Genomic DNA, 19,355 nt, shown 5'->3' with positions numbered 1-19,355 from the left:
GCAGGAGTTCCTCAGGGTAGTGACCTCGGCCCAACCATCTGCAGCTGCTTCATCAACGACCTTCCTTCCATCATAAGGTCGGAAGTGGGGATGTTCGCTGATGATTGCACAATGTTCAGCACCATTTGCAACTCCTCAGACACTGAAGCAGTTCATGTCCAAATGCAGCAAGACCTGGACAATGCCCAGGATTGGGCTGACAAGTGGCAAGTAACATTCACGCCACACAAGTGCCAGGAAATTACCATTTCCACCAAGAGAGAATCCAACCATCACCACTTGACATTCAATGGCATTGCCATCGATGAATCCCTAATGATCAACAGCCTGGGGGTTATCATTGATCAGAAACTGAACTGGACCAGCCATATAAATACTGTAGCTACCAGAGCAGGTCAGAGGTTAGGAATCCCACAGCGAGTAACTCACCCCTTGGACTCTCCAAAGCCTGTCCACCATCTACAAGGCACAATCAGGAGTGTAATGGAATACTGTCCAATTGCCTTGATGAGTGCAGCTCCCACAACACTGAAGAAGCTGGACATCATCCAGGACAAAGCAGCCGCTTGATTGGCACCCCATCTACAAACATTGACTCCCTCCACCACCGACACACAGTAGCAGCTGTTTGTATCATCTACAAGATGCATTGCGGAAATTCACCAAGGCTCCTTAAACTGCACCTTCCAATCTCACAACTGCTACCATCTAGAAGGTCAAGAGCAGCAGATAGATGGGAACACCACCACCACCTGAAAGTTCCACTCCAAGTCACACACTATCCTGACTTGGAAATATATCACAGTTCCTTCACTGTTGCTGAGTCAAAATCCTGGAACTCCCTCTCGAACAGCACTGTGGGTGTACCTACACCACATGGGCAGCAGCCGTTCAAGAAGGCAGCTCACCACCACCTTCACAAGGTCAATTAGGGATGGGCAACAAATGCTGGCCTAGCCAGTGATGCCTATATCTCATGAATGAACAAGAAAAAAAGCTCTTGATGAGCAGGACCTCCTGCACCAAGGACCTTAATCACGAGGATTGAAGGCACTTGATTCCAACGGGCCTCCCCCACAGAACTGACAGGAGTTCCCCACCGGTTCTCCAACCAGCGGGTAAGCCCTGGTTGGCCCAATAAAATCCCCTGGCTTTGGTCTTCCTAATACTTAGTCGGAGGGAATTTCTGCTAGGGGAAGGGAATGAAGAGTCAGCTGAACAGATGACTCAATCTTAGTGACAACAAAGTCGATCAGCTCTTCACACTTGTTACAAACACACACACACACACACAAATATAAAAGCATACATACACACACATGTATATGTGTGATCATGCAAACACAAATACATATATGATTACTTCATTGGTGCTTTGGAATGCCCTGAAGTCATGAAAGGCACTATATATATGCACGACTTTCTTATTGTTGTGGAGTATCTAAAGACACTCAAGTCAGCTGTTGGTAAAGCAGGCAGCAGTTTGTTCAATACAAGCATGCATAGAGGGGATTGCTGTCTCAGAACGCTCTAAGAGGCAATTCAAAGATAAACAGTTTCCTTCAGTCATTTACACCATCTCTGTGATATCTCATAATTAACTCACAATGCTCTTATCTTGTACATCTAGTTTGGTCTGTCTGCAATTACAGATGAGTTTATAAAATAATCATGGAATAACCTGACCTTTGACACAAGTGATGCCCACAGTTTATCCCAAAACATGAACTTTGCTTATCTGTCCTGATATTTTACTACAGTGCCCAGTCATCTACATACCTTAGCCGGCCCTGAGGTCAGGCAATCAGTTTTTTCACAGTAAAACTCATAGATCATTCATCAACTTATTCTATTCTGACCCAAAGGTCACATTCCTTAGCTTATCATGGACTGACCCATAGGCTAGTCATGAACTCCTGGCCTGACCAAAAGGTCACATTCCCTACTTACATCCACTCTAGTGTTCTTTTTTACTGCAAACACTTTTAAAACTTAAACCAGCAACTTGGTCAAGCCTAGGTGATCCCATGATACACCATTACACACCACTCCATTATATACACAAGCATGTATAGATACAAATACATGTGTACACATGAATTCATATATCAACACTGTGATAAAGATATAATTTTCATCAGCTGGTTAGATATATTTTGTATGCTTATTTTTGAACTGAATCATAATTTTATGGGTTTTACACATCCAGCACAGAAACGCACTTGCTGGGAGACTATCAGCTGCAGCTTCACAATAATTTCCCATCCAAAAACTGACTGACAGAGAATTATCTGAGGTGCACACCTTAACCCCCATTGTGCAGTTTTGGGGTCGAAACTCCATGAATTAGGGCATATAAATGTGTAGAACAGCTATTGTGATAGCTGACACTTTCTCGATAAAATCGACTGGCCTGCTTTCTGCGCAGTAACATTTAACAATTCAATGAATCCAGTTCTAAAGTGGTTTCATTGTTTACTGAAAAGTGAAAATGGCTGCTCATAAAATGCCTGTTAGTATGATTTACCAGAGAGTTAAGAATAATCAAGAATCAAGAATTAATCAAGTTAAAGATTATCTTTGAATGGGGATCGGGAATTTTGAATGCTATGTCTATGATCAGCATCCCAGACAAATGCAGTAGCTGGTGTACCAATCATGGTAGTGAGGTGGTACAACATTGTAGTCCCTGTGAACAGTGAATTGGCTGCTGGAAACCAATGGTTTATTGTTCCCAAACTTGCTGAACAAATGGGGATTAGCATTATAATCATGGGACGAGACATTATTGTCAATAAATCCAGCTTGTTCAGACTTGAAAAAAAACATCATTATATTTCAGGATCCACTAATGTTCAACTAGCAACAAAGTTGGATAAACTTACATAAATACTTACCATGAGAGACTAGCCTTGATTTTCAGATAGCTGTTAATTCATAAGGTGGCATTCACCCACTTATTTTAAACATATTAAAATAATGCTGATTATTATTTTTGCATGGAATGTTACATGTCACATGTAAGACAAATGGCTCATCCTTTTTGAATATGGACACCACACTGGACTATTTTCAATTCATTAGCAGCTCCCCAGAAACCATTGACTTCCTCATAATGTTCAGCGCCTCACAAATCTCCTATCCAGCCTCTCACAGCTTTCAAAGATAATTATCAGAAATCCTTGGGCCTACTGCTCTGAGCCCTTTAGTCTGCCCAGGACTCATCTGTCGTGAAGTCAATGGGATATTTTTATTTGGGGAGGTCATGGTGCTTCTGTTTTCTCTTTGGAATATCTAGAGGAAGTGATCATTCCAAGTAATTACCTTCCTCAGTTTCAAACCTTTATGCATCTTTTTCGACTGTCCTCTGACTGAAATAATATTTTAGTGTAATTCTTCACCTCAGCTGTTACTGGCTTTTTTTCTATGATTTTCTCTCCCTCTGGATACCCTTTTAATATATTTTTGGATTTTTAAAATATTTATCTCAGTGATCCCCTTCTCCTTCCTGCACAATTTGTACATTTTCTCCATCGTACTTCTGCGATTACAAATGGATGTGCTTATTCTGAGCTTGCTGGTTTAGGGTAGATAATTTTTTTTCTGCACGCTTAACATTATACCTTTAGAAGCGTTTCATTTGTCTTCTAAAGAAGTATTGTTGTAATCTTTCCTAGTGTACTTGGTTTGGTTGTTTGCTCATTTAGCCTTTTTAAAAGTAAGGCCTGAATTTTACCAGAAGCACTTTTTGGCTCCGACTAGTTTCCCAGCTGGAAATCAGCCTGGCTGACAAGGCTGGCTTCCAGTCCAGTGGACCCAGCAATGTGAGTTTAAAATCTTTTTCTAAATTTTATTGCCGGGCAGGAGGAGCAGGAGTGTTTCAACAAGGAATATTTGGGCCTCCCTTAATTGCCCCAGGGATTTCCCCCCTTTTCTCAATCGTGATGAACCCAGAAAATCTGTCCCAGCATTCATGTGGATCCACGTCAACAGCATCTTTGCCAGCAAGGGCAATGATTCCTGCCAGGTTCAGGAAAGAATCAGAGCCTAAATATTTATATAAAGCCCGAAAGTCAAGATTGTTCTAGGCCTCAGTACGCCAGCACACTCACACTGACCAATCGTGCACAACATAAGTGGCCACGTGCCTCTTATTGTTAAAAAATAGTGTATGGTCAAGAGTTCTATCTAAATTGACTTCAGGAAATTTTATTTTTGCGTTTTGTTTCAGAGGAAATACCAGCTCCACTTCAAGATTGCTCTGATCATCAACTATCTGGGTCACTGCATCTCAGTTGGAGCCCTCATAGTCGCCTTCGTACTTTTTCTTTGCTTGAGGTATGTAACCTTCACTGTGAATCTAACATTACATTGTTTGTCAACAAGATGTGTTTGAATGTTCAACATTGGCCATCAAACCTGACCTCAGTGAACAACGACATGTTTGGAAACTAGAACAGGAATAGGCTAATTCATCTCATCCAGTTTGTCCTACATTTTGTTAGCTGCCCACTTATCCCAGTTTTCCTTGCCTTCTCTGTGCTCCTTAATACTTCTCAAGTAACTATCCGCCCCTCCTCTAAACAGCTCAATTGATTCTCCAACTGTAGCCCTCTTGGTTGGTGTATTTCCATACCTTTACAACCCTTTTTATGAAAATTTTCTGCATTTATTTTTTAAGCAACTTAACTGAAAATATACAGTTGTCCTTGTATTCTGCATTCCTCTACTAGAGAGGAGTCATCCCCTACTAAAATGACCAATTAATTAATTCTACATGTATATCCTTCTGGGACAGGAGACAGTGGGCTAAAGGACCTCCTTCCATGCTTCAAGCTTCTATAAATCTCATCCACAATGACTTACAGTACACATTCATCATTCCATTCATGCAGTTCCATCTCTTGAGGGGAGCGAGCTTCTCCAAAGATGAGATATGACCTTTTATCATTTTATTCATTTATCAGCTGCAATCATACAGCAATGTAAATAAAAGAGCACAACAAGAGAAACGTAGGACAGAATCTTGTGCTCTCTCTTGTGGAGAGTTTGAAGTTGGGAAGGACAGGTACTTAGGTGCGATGGTGGCGGATTGGAACCCCGTCCCTTCCCGCCTCCACTCGAATTAAGTTCTGGCAGGAAGGGCCGTGGTCGACTTTCCCACCCTGCTACCAATTGAGGCCTTTAAGTAGCCAATTAATGAGCACTTAAGGGCCTCATCCCATGACCACTGGTATTAACCCAGCTGTAGGCGGGCCTATCGCTATCAGGGATGCATGACAGCTGCAACTGTGGTCTTAGTGGTATTGTCACTAGACTAGTGTTCCAGAGACCCAGTTTAATGCTCTGGGGCCCTGGGTTCGAATCCTACCACGGCAAATGCTGGAATTTGAATCCAATAAATATCTGGAATTAAAAATCTAATGAAGACCCTGAAACCATTGTTGATTGTTGTAAAAACCCATCAGGTTCACTAATGCCCTTTAGGGAAGGAAATCTGCCATCCTCACCTGGTCTGGCCTACATGTGACTCCAGATCCACAGCATTGTGGTTGACTCTTAAAATTGCCCTCTGAACAAGGACAGGCAATTGGCAGGGGCGGTGGGGGGGAGCAATAAATGCTGGCCTTGCCAGCGATGCCCACATCCCATGAACAAATAAATAAAAAGAGCTTGTCAACTCCAGAGGAAGATGGGGGTAGAGTGGGGTGTCTCTCATTCAAAGGCACAGGGGCTGGACATCGGGAAGTGTGGTGAGGGGTGGCGGGGGACGGGGGGGAGTGCTGAGTGCCACCGCCCTGCCCTTGCTGCCAACCACCCGGAATCCCTCTCCCTGCAACCTCCACCCTGTGAACCTGCTTCACCCCCCCCCCCCCCCTACCATTACTTACCTCTGGCCTGGGTCACTCTGCAATCCTGGACTCCAGTGCCTGTCCTTCCAGCAGCGGCCATGTCCTCCCCTATTGCAGTGCTGAACACAAGAGCTGCCAGTCTCGGATTAGCTGGCAGCTCTCAGGAGGCGAGACCTCCACCCCCAGGGGAAGGCCCACTGCTGATTAATTTGTAGCTCGGCGGGCCTTCTGGAAAATTGGCAGTTTGGGTCCCTCGCCGACTCTCCAGCCAGCAGATGGGACCCCTGGTGATGCAACAAGACCTAGGCACCTCATTTCTCGATTAAGCACTTTTCAGCCTTCCAGACCCAACGTTGAGTTCAACATTTTCAAACCATAATCTCTACATCCCATTTTATTTCTTTTTTTTGCCTCTTTTAGTTTTTCTCTTGTTTTCACATTCAGACAGCAGCACACCTGCTATAGGTACATCTTTCATTTCTTTGTTCCTTTTCCTCCTCCATCACCATTCCCTTTGACCCTGTGTGACCAACTCTTCTGTCATTCAATCTCTTGTGTCTTCCATTCCACTTTCTTTTGTCCTTTTCCCACCCACCTCTTGCTCAAAATCTATATTTCTAACTTTCCCCAGTTCTGACGATAGGTCAACAACCTGAAACGTTAACTCTGTTTCTCTCCTCAAAGATGTTGCCTGACCTGCTGAGTATTTCCAGCAATTTCTTTTTTCGTTTTATATAAGAGAGAGACTGAGTTGGTATAATATGGTTACTATGTAGCTGGGCACAGAAATGTGACTTCCAATATCTGTATCTCACAAACCACCATGATGGCTTCTTCTCCCATATTTACCCCTTTCTTTTAATTTAAACTGCAATTACAGTCTGCACCAGTTATACCCTCCTCACACATCTTAGAAGCCTACAACAGAGAAATGATAGTATTTGACATCACCATAGGCATCTATGACAAAGTGGCCACTTAACATGCAGTAAACCCACTGGCTACTTTGACAGTTCACTAGTTACTGATCTTGTAAAAGCCAATTCTTTTTTAAAGGCTGCATCTAATCAACATCTCATTTTGTTGAATGTACTGTGCAGAAATAGGCCATTCTGCCCAACTAGTCTTTGCTGGAGTTTACGCTGCACACCAGCCTCCTCCCACCGTACTTCATCTCATCCTATCAACAAATTCTTCTATTCCTTTCTCCCTCATAGAATCATGGAGTGGTTACATCACAGAGGAAGCCATTCAGCCTTGTATCTGTGCTGGCCCTCTGAAGGAGCATTTAACCTAGTGCCATTCCCTTGCCATTTCTCCATAGCCCTGCAGATGTTCCCTTTTCAGATAATGATCCAATTCCCTTTAGAAAGCGTCAATTGAATTTTCCTCCACCACTATCTCAGGCAGTGCATTCCAGATCCTGACCACTCACTTTTGTGAAGGGGAAAGCAGGTGTAATTCATCGGAGTTCTTTGAAGGAGTCACATGTTCTGTGGATGAATGGGAACCAGTGGATGTAATGTACTTAGATTTCCAAAAGTCATTTGATAAGGTGCCACGTCAAAGGTTACTGAGGAAAATAAAAGCTCATGGTGTAGGGGGTAACATATTGGCATGGATAGAAGTTTGGCTGGTTAACAGGAAACAGAGGGTAGCCATAAATGGGCCTTTTTCTGGGAAAGAGTGGTGTGCCACAGGGATCAGTGCTGGGGCCTCAACTCTTTACGCTTTATATAAATGATTTGAATGAAGGGATCGAAGGTATGGCTAAATTTGCTGTTGATACAAAGATAGGTAGGAAAGTAAGCTGTAAAGAGGACATAAGGTTAAATGAGTGTGCAAGTATCTGGCAAATGGAATATAACGTAGGAAATTGTGAAATTGTCCAGTTTGGCAGGAAGAATAAAAAAGAAACATATTATCTAAATGGTGAGAGATTGCAGAGCTCTGAGATTCAGAGGGATCTGGGTGTCCTAGTGCATGAATCGCAAAAGGCTAGTATGCAGGTACAGCAAGTAATTAGGGAACCTAATAGAATGTTATTGCTTATTGCGAGGGGAATTGAATACAAAGGTTATCCTTCAGTTGTGCAGGACACTGGTGAGACCACATCTGAAATACTGTGTACAGTATTGGCCGCCTTATTTAAGGAAGATGTAAATGCATTCGAAGCAGTTCAGAAAAAGTTTACTAAACTAATACCAGGAATGGGCAGGTTATCTTATGAGGAAAGTTTGGATAGGCTAGGCTTGTATCCACTGGAGTTTAGAAGAGTAAGAGGCGACTTGATTGAAACATAGATGATCCTGAAGGGTCTTGACAGGGTCGATGTGGAAAGGATGTTTCCTCTTGTGGAAGAATCTAGAACTAGGGGTCACTATTTTAAAATAAGGGGTCGCCCATTTAATACAGAGATGAGAAGAATTTTTTTCTCTCAGAGGGTAGTGAGTCTTTGGAACTCCCTTCCTCAAAAGGCAGTGGCAGCAGAGTCTTTGAATGTTTTCAAGGCAGGAGTAGATAGATTCTTGATAAACAAGGGGGTGAAGAGTTACCCGGGTTGGTGGGAGGTTACAGTCAGATCAGCATGATTTTATTCAATGTTGGAGCAGGCGCAAAGGACTGAGCAGCCTACTCCTGCTCCTAGTTCATACGTTTGCTGTGTGATGAAAGTTATCCTCATGTCGCCATTGCTTCTTTTTCCAATTATCTTAAATCTGTGTCCTCTGGTTCTTGTTCCTTCCACCAACGGGAGCAGTTTCTTCCTATCTACTCTGCCCAGACCCTCATGATTTTTATTACCTCTATCAAATCTCCTCTCAATGATCTCTTCTCCAAGGAAAACAGTCTGAATTCCTCCAATCTTTCTATGTAACTAAACTTCCTCACCCCTGGAGTCATTCTTGTGAATCCTTTCTGCACCCTTTCTAATGCTTTCACATCTTTCCTAAAATGTGGTGCCCAGAACTGGGTGCAACACTTCACTTGAGGTGAACCAGTGTTTTATACAGATTTTACATAACTTCTTTGCTTATGTACACAATGCCTCTCTTGATAGAGCCTCGAATACTATATGCTTTATTAGCCAATCTCTCAACCTCTCATGCTACCTTTAACCATTTATATACACCCAGGTTCCTCTGCTCCTGCACCACTTTTAGAATTGTAACCTTTATTTTCCAGAAGACAGGAAGCAAAACATTGATCTACGTCAACCTGGCTACTTTACAACATTATTATTTTATTTTTAAAATGGACAAAAGCTTTTCCGTCACATGCCTCATTAGCCATGACTCATACCAGAGGAATTTCAAACCTTCAAAAACCATCAGTAACAATCAGTAACCTTGTTACCTTTAACGAGATCAAATACCCCCTATGATTACAGAAAACCAAATTCCAAAGAAATGCACCAAAACCCTTTACATTTCTAAGGCAGAGGCCTGGCCAACAGGGACAGTATGTCTGCAAGGAGAAAAGGGACCCTGACTCTTCTATTAAACCTCTCAAGATTCCAGACCTGTCCAACGCCCAGGAGAAGAAGTAGAAGGCATGTCACATGATCTCCCCCAAGCTGCTAGAACCTGTAATATTGCCATGTGGAACTGAACCCAGGCAGTCTACCATTTTACCACCTAACAGGTAGCAGCAGAAAGAGTGCTGTCCAGGTACATTGCCTGGCCCTCATCTATTCTGTGTACTACTGGAAAATCAGAACTCCTGTATCTGAGCCTATAAGACTCATTCATCTCTACATGCCTTTTTCCAATGGGGAGGTCATGGTTTCTGGGAAGACGGATCACCCTGCAACAGTTTCAGCCTACTAATCTCTGAAGGAATGCACCATTGGACTTTTGATTCTGGACTCTGGACTCACGTGAAACCATAAATCTTATTTTTATTGTGGTCTTGCCTTATCCCTTTTTTTGTACGAATGCAAAAAGGGGTGGATGTTTGCGAAACCCTTTCCCACATTTTTTGTGTCTGTTAAATAAACCAACCCTCTTATTTTACCTTTTCTCAGGTTTGCTGTGGGTTATTAATAGAGGATTGGATCACTCCAAACTAAAGGGTTGGGGAAAATACGCCACCACTTATAAAGAGGAAAAATCAGAAATCAAAAACGCCTTTCTGTTTACAGATGGGTAGTGAGAGAAGAAAACAGGGCTGGTTAAATTAACCCCCCCTCCTGTCCATAACAATATTGTCTCTGCATTCTTCCAAACAAAATAAACCACTTCACACTTCTCTGCATTAAATTTCATCTGCCACTTGTCCTCCCATTCCACCAATCTGTCTCATGTTGCAAAATTATCACAGCCACAGAGACGCAAGCAGAACAAATACATTGTAACAGTTGATTGAAACTGCCTGAAGTCTCCACTGTCTTCTGCAGTTATTAACAATGTGAACATGATGGGAAAGTCAGGCAACTTCAATCAGGTGCTTGTAATGTGAAAGGAGGCAGTCAGAGAGTGCTGATTTGCTGCCATCAGTCATCTCACCACCATCCCCTGTGGTCTCAAATTCCTGATTCATTTCACATGCCCTGCCTGCAATCTCCCTTACAACCACCGGAGAGGGGAGACTAGAAACCTGTCAATCTGAGCTAAGCTTGAATCTGGAACCCACAGGCAAAGAACCGGTCTTTATTTAACCCAGTACAGCACCTTCTCCCCCAACACTGGGTTTTTAAAGCTGGCATTCATTGGGTTTTGCTTAAAGGGAGGGATTGATCTGGTGAAAACAGGATGATCCTTCTTCTACCTAAAAAAATGTCTGATTTACTCATTTAGAGATTACAAAATGGTTAAATGTCTTTGAACTCAACACGCCCACCACTTTGTAAGAGCTCAACTTCAACAATGCAGCCTCTCGCCATATCCATCAATATTAGCTCTCTTCAGAAATGCCTTTAATTGCCTTGTGAACATTCTAATATCATGCATTTCAGTAACCATGCCTGGTTACACCATGGGTTTGTGGAAAACCAGCATAATTTCAATTGCTCCTTCTTTCTTTGTGTTGGCTGTCACAGGAGCATCAGATGCCTTCGGAATATCATTCATTGGAACTTGATAACCACTTTCATACTGAGGAACGGCATGTGGTTCCTGCTGCAAATGATTGACCATCAGATACACGAGAACAATGAGGTAAACTCTCACAATTGAATCCGAGCCATCATCAGCTTAAAGTGCCTGACAGTGTGTAACTGGGCATCACAGACCAGGAGGGTTGTATGTACATTCCATTGCTGCCATATACTGAATTAGCTGTTCTCAGCAGGGGTCAGGAGTGGGAGTGCCACAATTGGCCTTGTCACTGATTTAGGAAAGGAAAAATGCAACCACCCAGCATTCCCACACCAATCGTTATGCACTAACCTGTACTAGAAAAATATGTATGCTTAGATGTTGGGTGACAATATGATTGGCTTCATCTTCGTGACCTCAAATAAATTGCCAACACAAATCGTTCAGGCTCATCAGCCTGAATTTTCATAATGTGGGAGGGAGTCTCTGGCTCATCCAAAATAGCGTCGGATGCCCGATTCCAGAAGCCCCACCCCCAAACCAGGCACCCACCATTTTCACTGGGGTGTTGTGGAGGGTGCGGATTGCGGGGATAAATTGAACTTTGCACATCCATGGTTCACAGAGGCAACTGCACATATTAAAGTGCAGCTGCCTTCAGTCAGATTCACTTTACACCAGCAGAAGGTCCAAAACATGACTTATGCACTTTAGACCTATCAGAAGAAAGTCTAAAGTCAGTGGAGTTCTTTGGAGAGGAAAGGTACCCTTTGGATATGTCCAGGGACACCTTTTGAAAGGTGACCTTTTGAAAAGATGAGGTGCCCTTTAGGAGAGGTAAGTTGACCTTTGGGAGAAGTCAGCTGCCCTTTGGGGAAGGTAAGTTGCCCTTTGGAAAAGGTCAAGTGTCCTTTGGGATTGTTAAAATTAGACATGAATGTGCATAAGAAGTGGGTAAAATTGTCGGAACTGTGAAGCTCATTGGAACTGTCAAGCTGTCAAGGGAATTGTCAAGTGAGCTGTCAAGGGAACTGTCGAGGAATCTGTCAAGCTGTCAAAGGAGATGTCAAACTGTCATGGGAAATGTCCAAGCTCATTGAAACTGTCCAGCTGTCAAGAGATTTAAGTCTCCTGGTCTTTAACTTTAAAAAAAAGTCAGTCTGCTGGTTTAAAATATCAGTGCTTACTATGTCACTCTGTCTGTTTACATAAGTCTGTGGGTTATCATTATAGGATTAGTGCTGCATGACTGACTTCACAACCTATCATTATCACGGTGGGATGCCTGTCAGTTTATAATTTAATTGACAGCTCCAAATGGTGATAAATGTGTGATGTGTTGCTATGGATGCAGATGCTTGTTATATGTGATTAAATGGTTGAAGGAATTTAAATGTAGTGAATGGGTTTTTATCAATTAGAATATTTTTTTTTAAATAGCGAATTCATCAAAAGATACTTAGAACTTTATTTTATTTCCTCTCAGCATTGGTCCTGAGGTCTGCCCATAGTGGATACTGGGTAAGTTGACATGGAGGGTGTAAGGGCAAAGGATAGTGGATGAGGGGCATGGGTTGGAAGGAGTTAGCACTAAGTTGGCATAATAGCTATAAAGGGCCATAGGGGGTGGGTGGAGGGGAATAGGTTGGCAAGGAGGGTATGAGGGTCCCTGTCGGGTTGGTAAAGGGGCATTGGTTAGCATGGAGGGTATGAGGGTGATTGGGGTGCATGAAGTGGCATGTCCTGGCATGAATGGGGCATGGGAATGTGTGGGGAGCGAGGAGGGTGAGGGCTGTTTTTTGTTTTATTGTTTGTTTTGTAGCTGGGACAAAGTGCTGGATCACCGAAGCTGGTCTTTCACACAGCCCTCCTGCACACCCGGCAGCCCCTGTGCTGCCTCCAAACTGTTTCTGGGGGCGGCGGGCCGGACTACTGTTAAGTGGTACATTTGATGTAATTCTATAAAAGGAGCCTCAAGGTTGACTGGTTTGGGAATTAAAGATTGAGCCTGAATTTTTCGCTCATTGGTCGCGTTCGGGAGCGGATGGGTCACGGGCCCCTGACCACAATCAGCCCCTGACCCCGATTTCACGCTGGATGGCCAATTAACGGCCAGCCAGTATGAAATGAGTCCTGAGAAAGGCTCAGCAGTGCCGGTGGGGGTGGGACGAGGGCGGGCGCTGATATCACCGCGGGTGCGGTGAGCGCTCCCAGTGAGCTCCCTGAAGGCAGACAGATACCTCAGGGAGCTGCAGACAGCCACAGAATAAACAAAACAACAAAAATGCTGCAAAATATGTCCATGCAGCACAATCAAGCACCTGAAAGCATGCCTCATAAAAAAAAACAGTTCCCAGATATCTCTTTTTATTTTATTTCCCCACAGAGATTTCATCCCGCCCTGGATCGAGGTTTAAGCAAAAATGTAAAGGCTGCCTGGCCGATTGGCCCGTCCGCCAACAGTAAAAGTGGACGGGCCACGAAAAATCACTTTCAATTGCCTCTTTAATGGGCTAAATTGCCTGTGGCAGTCGGAAGCGCATCCGCCAAGCGAGATATCGTGCGAGTGCGCGATGACGTCAGGACACTTGCCCAACGTCATCTCGCACTATTTCGCAGCCGGGCCCGCCTGCAGGGCGTAAAACTCTGGCCATCATCTTGGGTTAGTAAGTTTTGTCCCAAGATCGGAATTAAGCTGCACGTGAGGAAAAATACTTCTTTATAATGATGCCAAATCATAAGAAACATCTTTAGAATTTAACACACAGAGAAATTCAAAGTGCGAAAATATTATAAATGTGGTTCTAGTTCTGAACTAGTAACTCAGAGGTCATCAGTTCAAACCCCATCATGGCATGTAGTGAAGCTGTATTCACTAAATCTGGTCATTTGCGTGGACTACAATCGAGTGAAGAACCATTCATAAAAAGCTCGCTGATGTCTTTCAGTTTTGGGCGTCTATCGCCATTACTCACTCTGGCTTAGATGTGGTTGACTCTTAATGCCCTCTGACATGGCCTATTAAACCACTCAGTTTGAATCAAACATGCTGGCAGTTGAAAGAGTTGATCTGCCAACACCCTCTCAGGGCAACCAAGGATAAATGCAGCCATACTTAGAATATATATGTATATTTTTATATTAAGGTCTCCACTGGGCAATATTTCTTTTAGACCAGAGGATACTTTCACCCATTGTCAGTGCAGAGCAGAGGGAAAATTATTCTCCGGCCAGTTCCTTGTCTCACCTGGAAGGGCTTTCAGGTGGTGCGGTGTACGGGAAATGGAGAAAAGTGTTCTGTTCCCCAGCATTGATGAGTACCAAAACAATTCACATCCAGATATCTTGGAACATCTCTTGAAACTTCTCCAGCAGTTTAATAGCCCATTGGACTGCCCTGTGAAGCACATCCCAGAAAGAAAAAACTGTTCAGACCAATACTCTTATTTCCCAGTTTTTACTGTTTTTTTCCTTCTGGAATGTCATGCAAGCCAGGGAATTCCAGGCTTGATCCCTATTTTTGTACTGAATTACTTGGTCTTAGCCAGGCTGCTTTGAGGGCACTACATTGGACAAAGTGCCTCTCTACTAGGGACAAATTTCCTGCCTCCAATAGAGTAAAATCTACTGGCAAGTCTACATCTGGAAATGTGTGGAGTCAGCTGTGATGCTTTCTATGGTTAAATGGCCAGCTGATGTTATGATGGTCCCATAATTAATGGGCACTCCAGACAGCCATTAAGAGATCAGCCAGTGCTTGAGGAGCTACATCAATGCTTTCAGGAGCAGAGGAAAGAACATTAATCAGAGTGGGGGTAGAGGTGGTGGGGGGGGGAAGGTGGTGAAAGCAAGGAGGGATCCAAGAGAAAATACACATCTTATACAATGTTCTGACGGTAACTATTGCCAGGTGAACCTCACAGACACAGACTGGAGAACTGGATGGAAGGTATAGCGCTCAGTTTGCAGCACTGGAAGGAGTACAGCAAGCTAAAGGTGCTGACCTCCATTCTGATTCTCTAATTCGCAGCTCAGTTAAGTGAGCTTCCATGATGAAAGCAAGGCCTTGCAACATTTATCCTGCAATATTATTCTTGTTCTTTTGCTCAATATAATATGTATAACTACACATTTAATCTTCTTTTTCAGCCCTGGTGCCGTCTTATCACAACTATCTTCAACTACTTTGTGGTGACTAATTTCTTCTGGATGTTTGTTGAGGGTTGCTATCTCCATACAGCTATAGTGATGACCTATTCCACAGACAAACTGCGTAAATGGATATTCCTGTTCATTGGATGGTGTAAGTCAGCGACATTTTCCAGGTCTACCTAATAAGCAATCATCACACAAATGCAGTTGACCGAACAACAACAATTTATATTTATATAACGCCTTTAATGTAATGAAATTCCCAAGGTACTTCACAGGAGCATTATAAAACAAAGTATGACACTGAGCCATGTAAGAAGATGTTTTGAAGAAGTTTCACTTGTGTATGAGTGTCTTTAGATAGTCAGTATATAGTTTATTTATACTAGTCACAAGACTTCATAGTAAGCACATGGTTCTATTGACACAGTCTATTCTGTGTCTTGCTCTCTTGGAGCCTCTTGGTCATCTGACCCCGATGTCATGCTTATTAACACCATTGTCTCATTAACATAACCATTAACCCATTACTCTACATCTCAAAACTCTTACATTATTTTGTTAAACTGTGTACAAACTATTTACATTCCTGCCATCTTCCCCCAAAGTCATAACCCCACAGGCTGAGCCTGTCTGGTGGTTTGATCACTCTCCCTGATGTCGTCTGGAGTATTCTCGGGCGGGGATGCTGACATACGCTCGCTTCCTAGAGTTGAGCATCATTTCTGGGAGGTGTTTGCAGTAGAGTCTGTGTCATCATGATATTACTGGAATGATTGTCTCCTTGTAGCTTCAAAGCGTATTCAGGCCATTCGATTCCTTCATAGAACCCCCAGTGGTGTTTTGGCAAGGTATGATCGAGGCAGCTGGGTTTGGTGCATGACCATACTTTCTGCCTGATGGTCTCTGATCCTGCCCTTTTTCCCTGGTTCTAATGTGGGCAGTGTACTTGTTCTACGTCAGTGATTATACCAGTTGGATTGTTTCTCTTTGTGTGTTTGTTCATAGTGCCATACTCAATCATGGTCTCGTAAAGTGATGTTGGCTCAGAGTTGATGTTGGAACAAAGGAAGTTGGGTTTTAGCCTTCTCCCCATCATAATTCAGCTGGCAAAACATCATTCCCTAATGGTGTTGTTCTGAGTAAGGTTAGTTCACAGGGACTGTTCCTCTTCATCACCATTTTGATGGTTTTCACCCCTCTCTCCACTTCACCATTTGGCTGTGGATGGTGTGGCGAACTGGTCAGATGGTGGAATCCATATTCCACTGTGAATTGTCAGGAACATTTGTTCATAAGTTGTGGAAGGTTGTCAGAGACTACCTCATCCAGGATGCCATGAGAACAGTAGGTGTGTTTCAAAGCTTTTACCACAGTTTCTGCAGTTGTGGTATGGAGTCTGCTGATTTCCAACCAGCAAGTGTTATAATCAATGGCCAGAAGGTAGGTCTTTCCTCTGAAGTCATACAGATCTATTCCTTACCTTTGCCAAAGTCTAGATGGAAATGTTGATGTTCTGTTGGCTCTTGGTTGCTCACGTCAAATTAAATGCTTCAATGATTTCAAAATTCCCGCCACAGTGCCAATTGTTGTGCCCGTGCTCTGCTTTTGGTAATGCCTAAATGTCCATTGTGCAGTTTTTGGAGGTTGCATTTTTGCATCATTTACGGAATTACTAGCCTGTCGTTGAAGGCTAGAAGGTCGTCAACAATTGTCAGATGTTTTGTTGTTCATGAATGTTGACTTAATACCTGATTGCTTGGGACACTTTCAGGCCAGCCGCCTTGTCAGTATATTCTGACCTGACTGTATTCTGTGTCCATCAGCTGGGCTTGTTGGATCTCCTGAAGTTAGTTGCAGATGCCGATAGGGTCCCTGTTATTGATGAAGAATATGCTTCTGCCTCAGAGATGAGTGTCAAGTGATCTTCTGTGGCCTGGTCGACTGTAGCTCTCGACAGCACGTTGGTAGTTATCTGACTTTGCTGTGGCACACACTCTGTTGCAGAGTCATAGCGCATGAGTCTCTGCCGGAAACACTGTATCCTTGGTAACAATTTCCTTGGAATTCAGGAGAGAAAATAGAGGTTTATAATCTGTCTCAATCCTGAATTGTAATCCCATTAAGTAATCTGAAAATTTTTCACAGGCCCATGTCGCCGCGACTACCTCCTTTTCAATCACTTGATAATGTCGTTTCAGCCTCCGTCAACGACCGAGAGGCATAGGAAAGCAGATTTTTCCTGCCAAACTCCTGGATCTTTAGCAGAATGGCTCCAAGCGCCCTGTCACTGATTGTTGGAAGTTTGGGGTCATAATGTGCGAGCACGCCTGAAGAGGCGAGCAAATGTTTAATCCTGGCAAAGGCATTCTTCTGCTTAACTCCCCATTAACACTGCTGACCTTTTCTCAGCAGGTCTCGCAAAGGTTTGTTGATGGCAGACAGATTTGGGATAAACTTCCCCACATGCTGAAAAATTGTTGCATGTCAGCAACAGCCTGGGGCTGTGGAAATTCTTTATTTGCCTTGGTCTTTTGAGGATTGATTGTTATCCCTTTTTGGTGAATACGTGTTCAAGCACCTTAAAGCCTCCCAGACTCTGTGGTCGTGTTCTTCTTTACTAGCACCATGGACACGCAAATTGTCCATGTGGCAAATAATGCCCTCTGTGCCTTCGAGGATGTTAGGTGTAGTACGTTAAAAGGTTTCTGGCACAGAGGATATGCCAAAGGGAAGTCAATTGAAATAAAAGTGACAGAAAGGAAAAATAAACATTGTCAACAACCTTGATTTTCGGTCAACTCTGACCGAGGGGACTCTTGTCAAAAAACCACTATTGGCATCCAGGTTTGTGAAAAGGATACTTCTGGACAGCTTTGCCAGATTGTGCTCAGGAGAGGACATTGGGTGTGTCTCTCTTTGGACAGCTTTATTCAGCTGTGCCAGATCAACACAGAGCCTGATTTTGCCAATAGGTTTAGGGACCTGAGCACCATTTTGTAGATACTGTCACAGGAGAGATCTCTCCTTGATGCAGCATCCTGTTAATCTGCTCTTTGACTCTTCCAATCAGTGGGTGTGGTACCCTCCTAGAGATAAATAAAGAGAGGGGTTTGGCATCTGGGAGTAGAGTGATGTGATACTCACTTTTAAGCTTTCCCAGTTCCCGGTAGAAGCTAGGAAATTCATTCCTAAATACGGCTCCGCTGTTGTCTTGTGTTACCCCATCGACCCTTTGTAGAAGACCAAGGCCTGAACATGCTGTCCTGTTGAGCAGAGAAGGTTACTGATTCTGTAGGATATTAAGAGTTTCTTTAATTTCTCTGTCTTTATATTTAAGGGTTGTAGTGATCTGGTCCTTCACTTTGAGGTCTGTGTCTCCTGGTCCCTGCAGCTTTAATTCTGATGGCTGGATCTCAATATTATTAAGCCAATCCAATTTGTCTGATAAGACTGTGATCCCAGCCCCTGTGTCCAGTTTCAATTCTGTTTTATAACCTTTGACATTTAGCTCTACAGATCAGAACAGCTTCTTGGCATCTTTTATTTCCCTCAGGAAATCTTCATCCTGAATGTCTTTATTTCCAATTTGCTGTATTTTAGAACGATGAAATGCTTGTACCCTCTCTCTTCCCTTCAATTATGCTTTAGATCTGCAGAATCATTTAAAATGTCTGGTCTTGCCATAAAGAAAGCATTCAGCATACCCTGCGTGGCATTTTCTGTGTTTTGGCACTAGTGGAAGGGTTCTTCCAGCCTCCTTGGTGGTTTTGGCAGACTTTATCGTGGGCTTTTTGGTGGGCAGGCCACCCAACTTTGGGCCTACATATTGGATCGACCCCTCCAGAGCCTCGACATTTCACCAAAGTACACCCCAATTGTGCTGTCGTAACTCCGCCTGCCTTACAAACCATATGGCCTTCCCTAAATCCTCTTTAGTTTGCAGCAAGTTCAACAGTGCGTTGTCAAGCATGCCGACTATAATGCAGTCACGAATTAACTTATGCTTCAAAGCTCCATAGCTGCAACTGTTGGCCAGTCAATATACGTCGTTCATAAATGAATTCGCCCAGCTTTTGGTGAAACCACGCCCTTTCAATGACTAGATCTTTTGTAGGGCTAAAGGCCCTCATAAGCTCATTATAGGAAGCCGAGGTCTCCTAGACTCCTTGTCGCAACTGGACATCATCAGCTATGGCCCCAGTTGCATATAAACAAGTACAGACCTGGTATTTCTGTGCTTTTTTTGTGTAAACACAAAGCCGCTTGGTACCTTTTGAGCTGTCTTCTCCAGAGCTCCCACTGTTGTCCTTGC

General features: G+C 43.4%; 1 protein-coding gene across 3 annotated transcripts in view; it reads left to right on the top strand.

Moving 5' to 3' along the window:
- Positions 1 to 19,355, top strand: part of LOC144679939 (corticotropin-releasing factor receptor 2-like) — a 305,817-nt gene that overhangs the window by 221,070 nt on the left and 65,392 nt on the right. For all 3 annotated transcript variants that reach the window (XM_078540927.1, XM_078540924.1, XM_078540926.1), the window contains 3 exons: positions 4,232 to 4,338; positions 10,891 to 11,008; positions 15,038 to 15,191. In XM_078540927.1, the coding sequence (XP_078397053.1) occupies positions 4,232 to 4,338; positions 10,891 to 11,008; positions 15,038 to 15,191 (379 nt within the window). The remainder of the gene's footprint in view (positions 1 to 4,231; positions 4,339 to 10,890; positions 11,009 to 15,037; positions 15,192 to 19,355) is intronic.

Source organism: Cetorhinus maximus, chromosome 4, assembly GCF_964194155.1.
Source record: "Cetorhinus maximus chromosome 4, sCetMax3.hap1.1, whole genome shotgun sequence".
Taxonomy (NCBI): Eukaryota; Metazoa; Chordata; class Chondrichthyes; order Lamniformes; family Cetorhinidae; genus Cetorhinus; species Cetorhinus maximus.
Note: the sequence above shows the minus strand (reverse complement) of the source record. Positions and strands in the feature narration are given on the sequence as shown.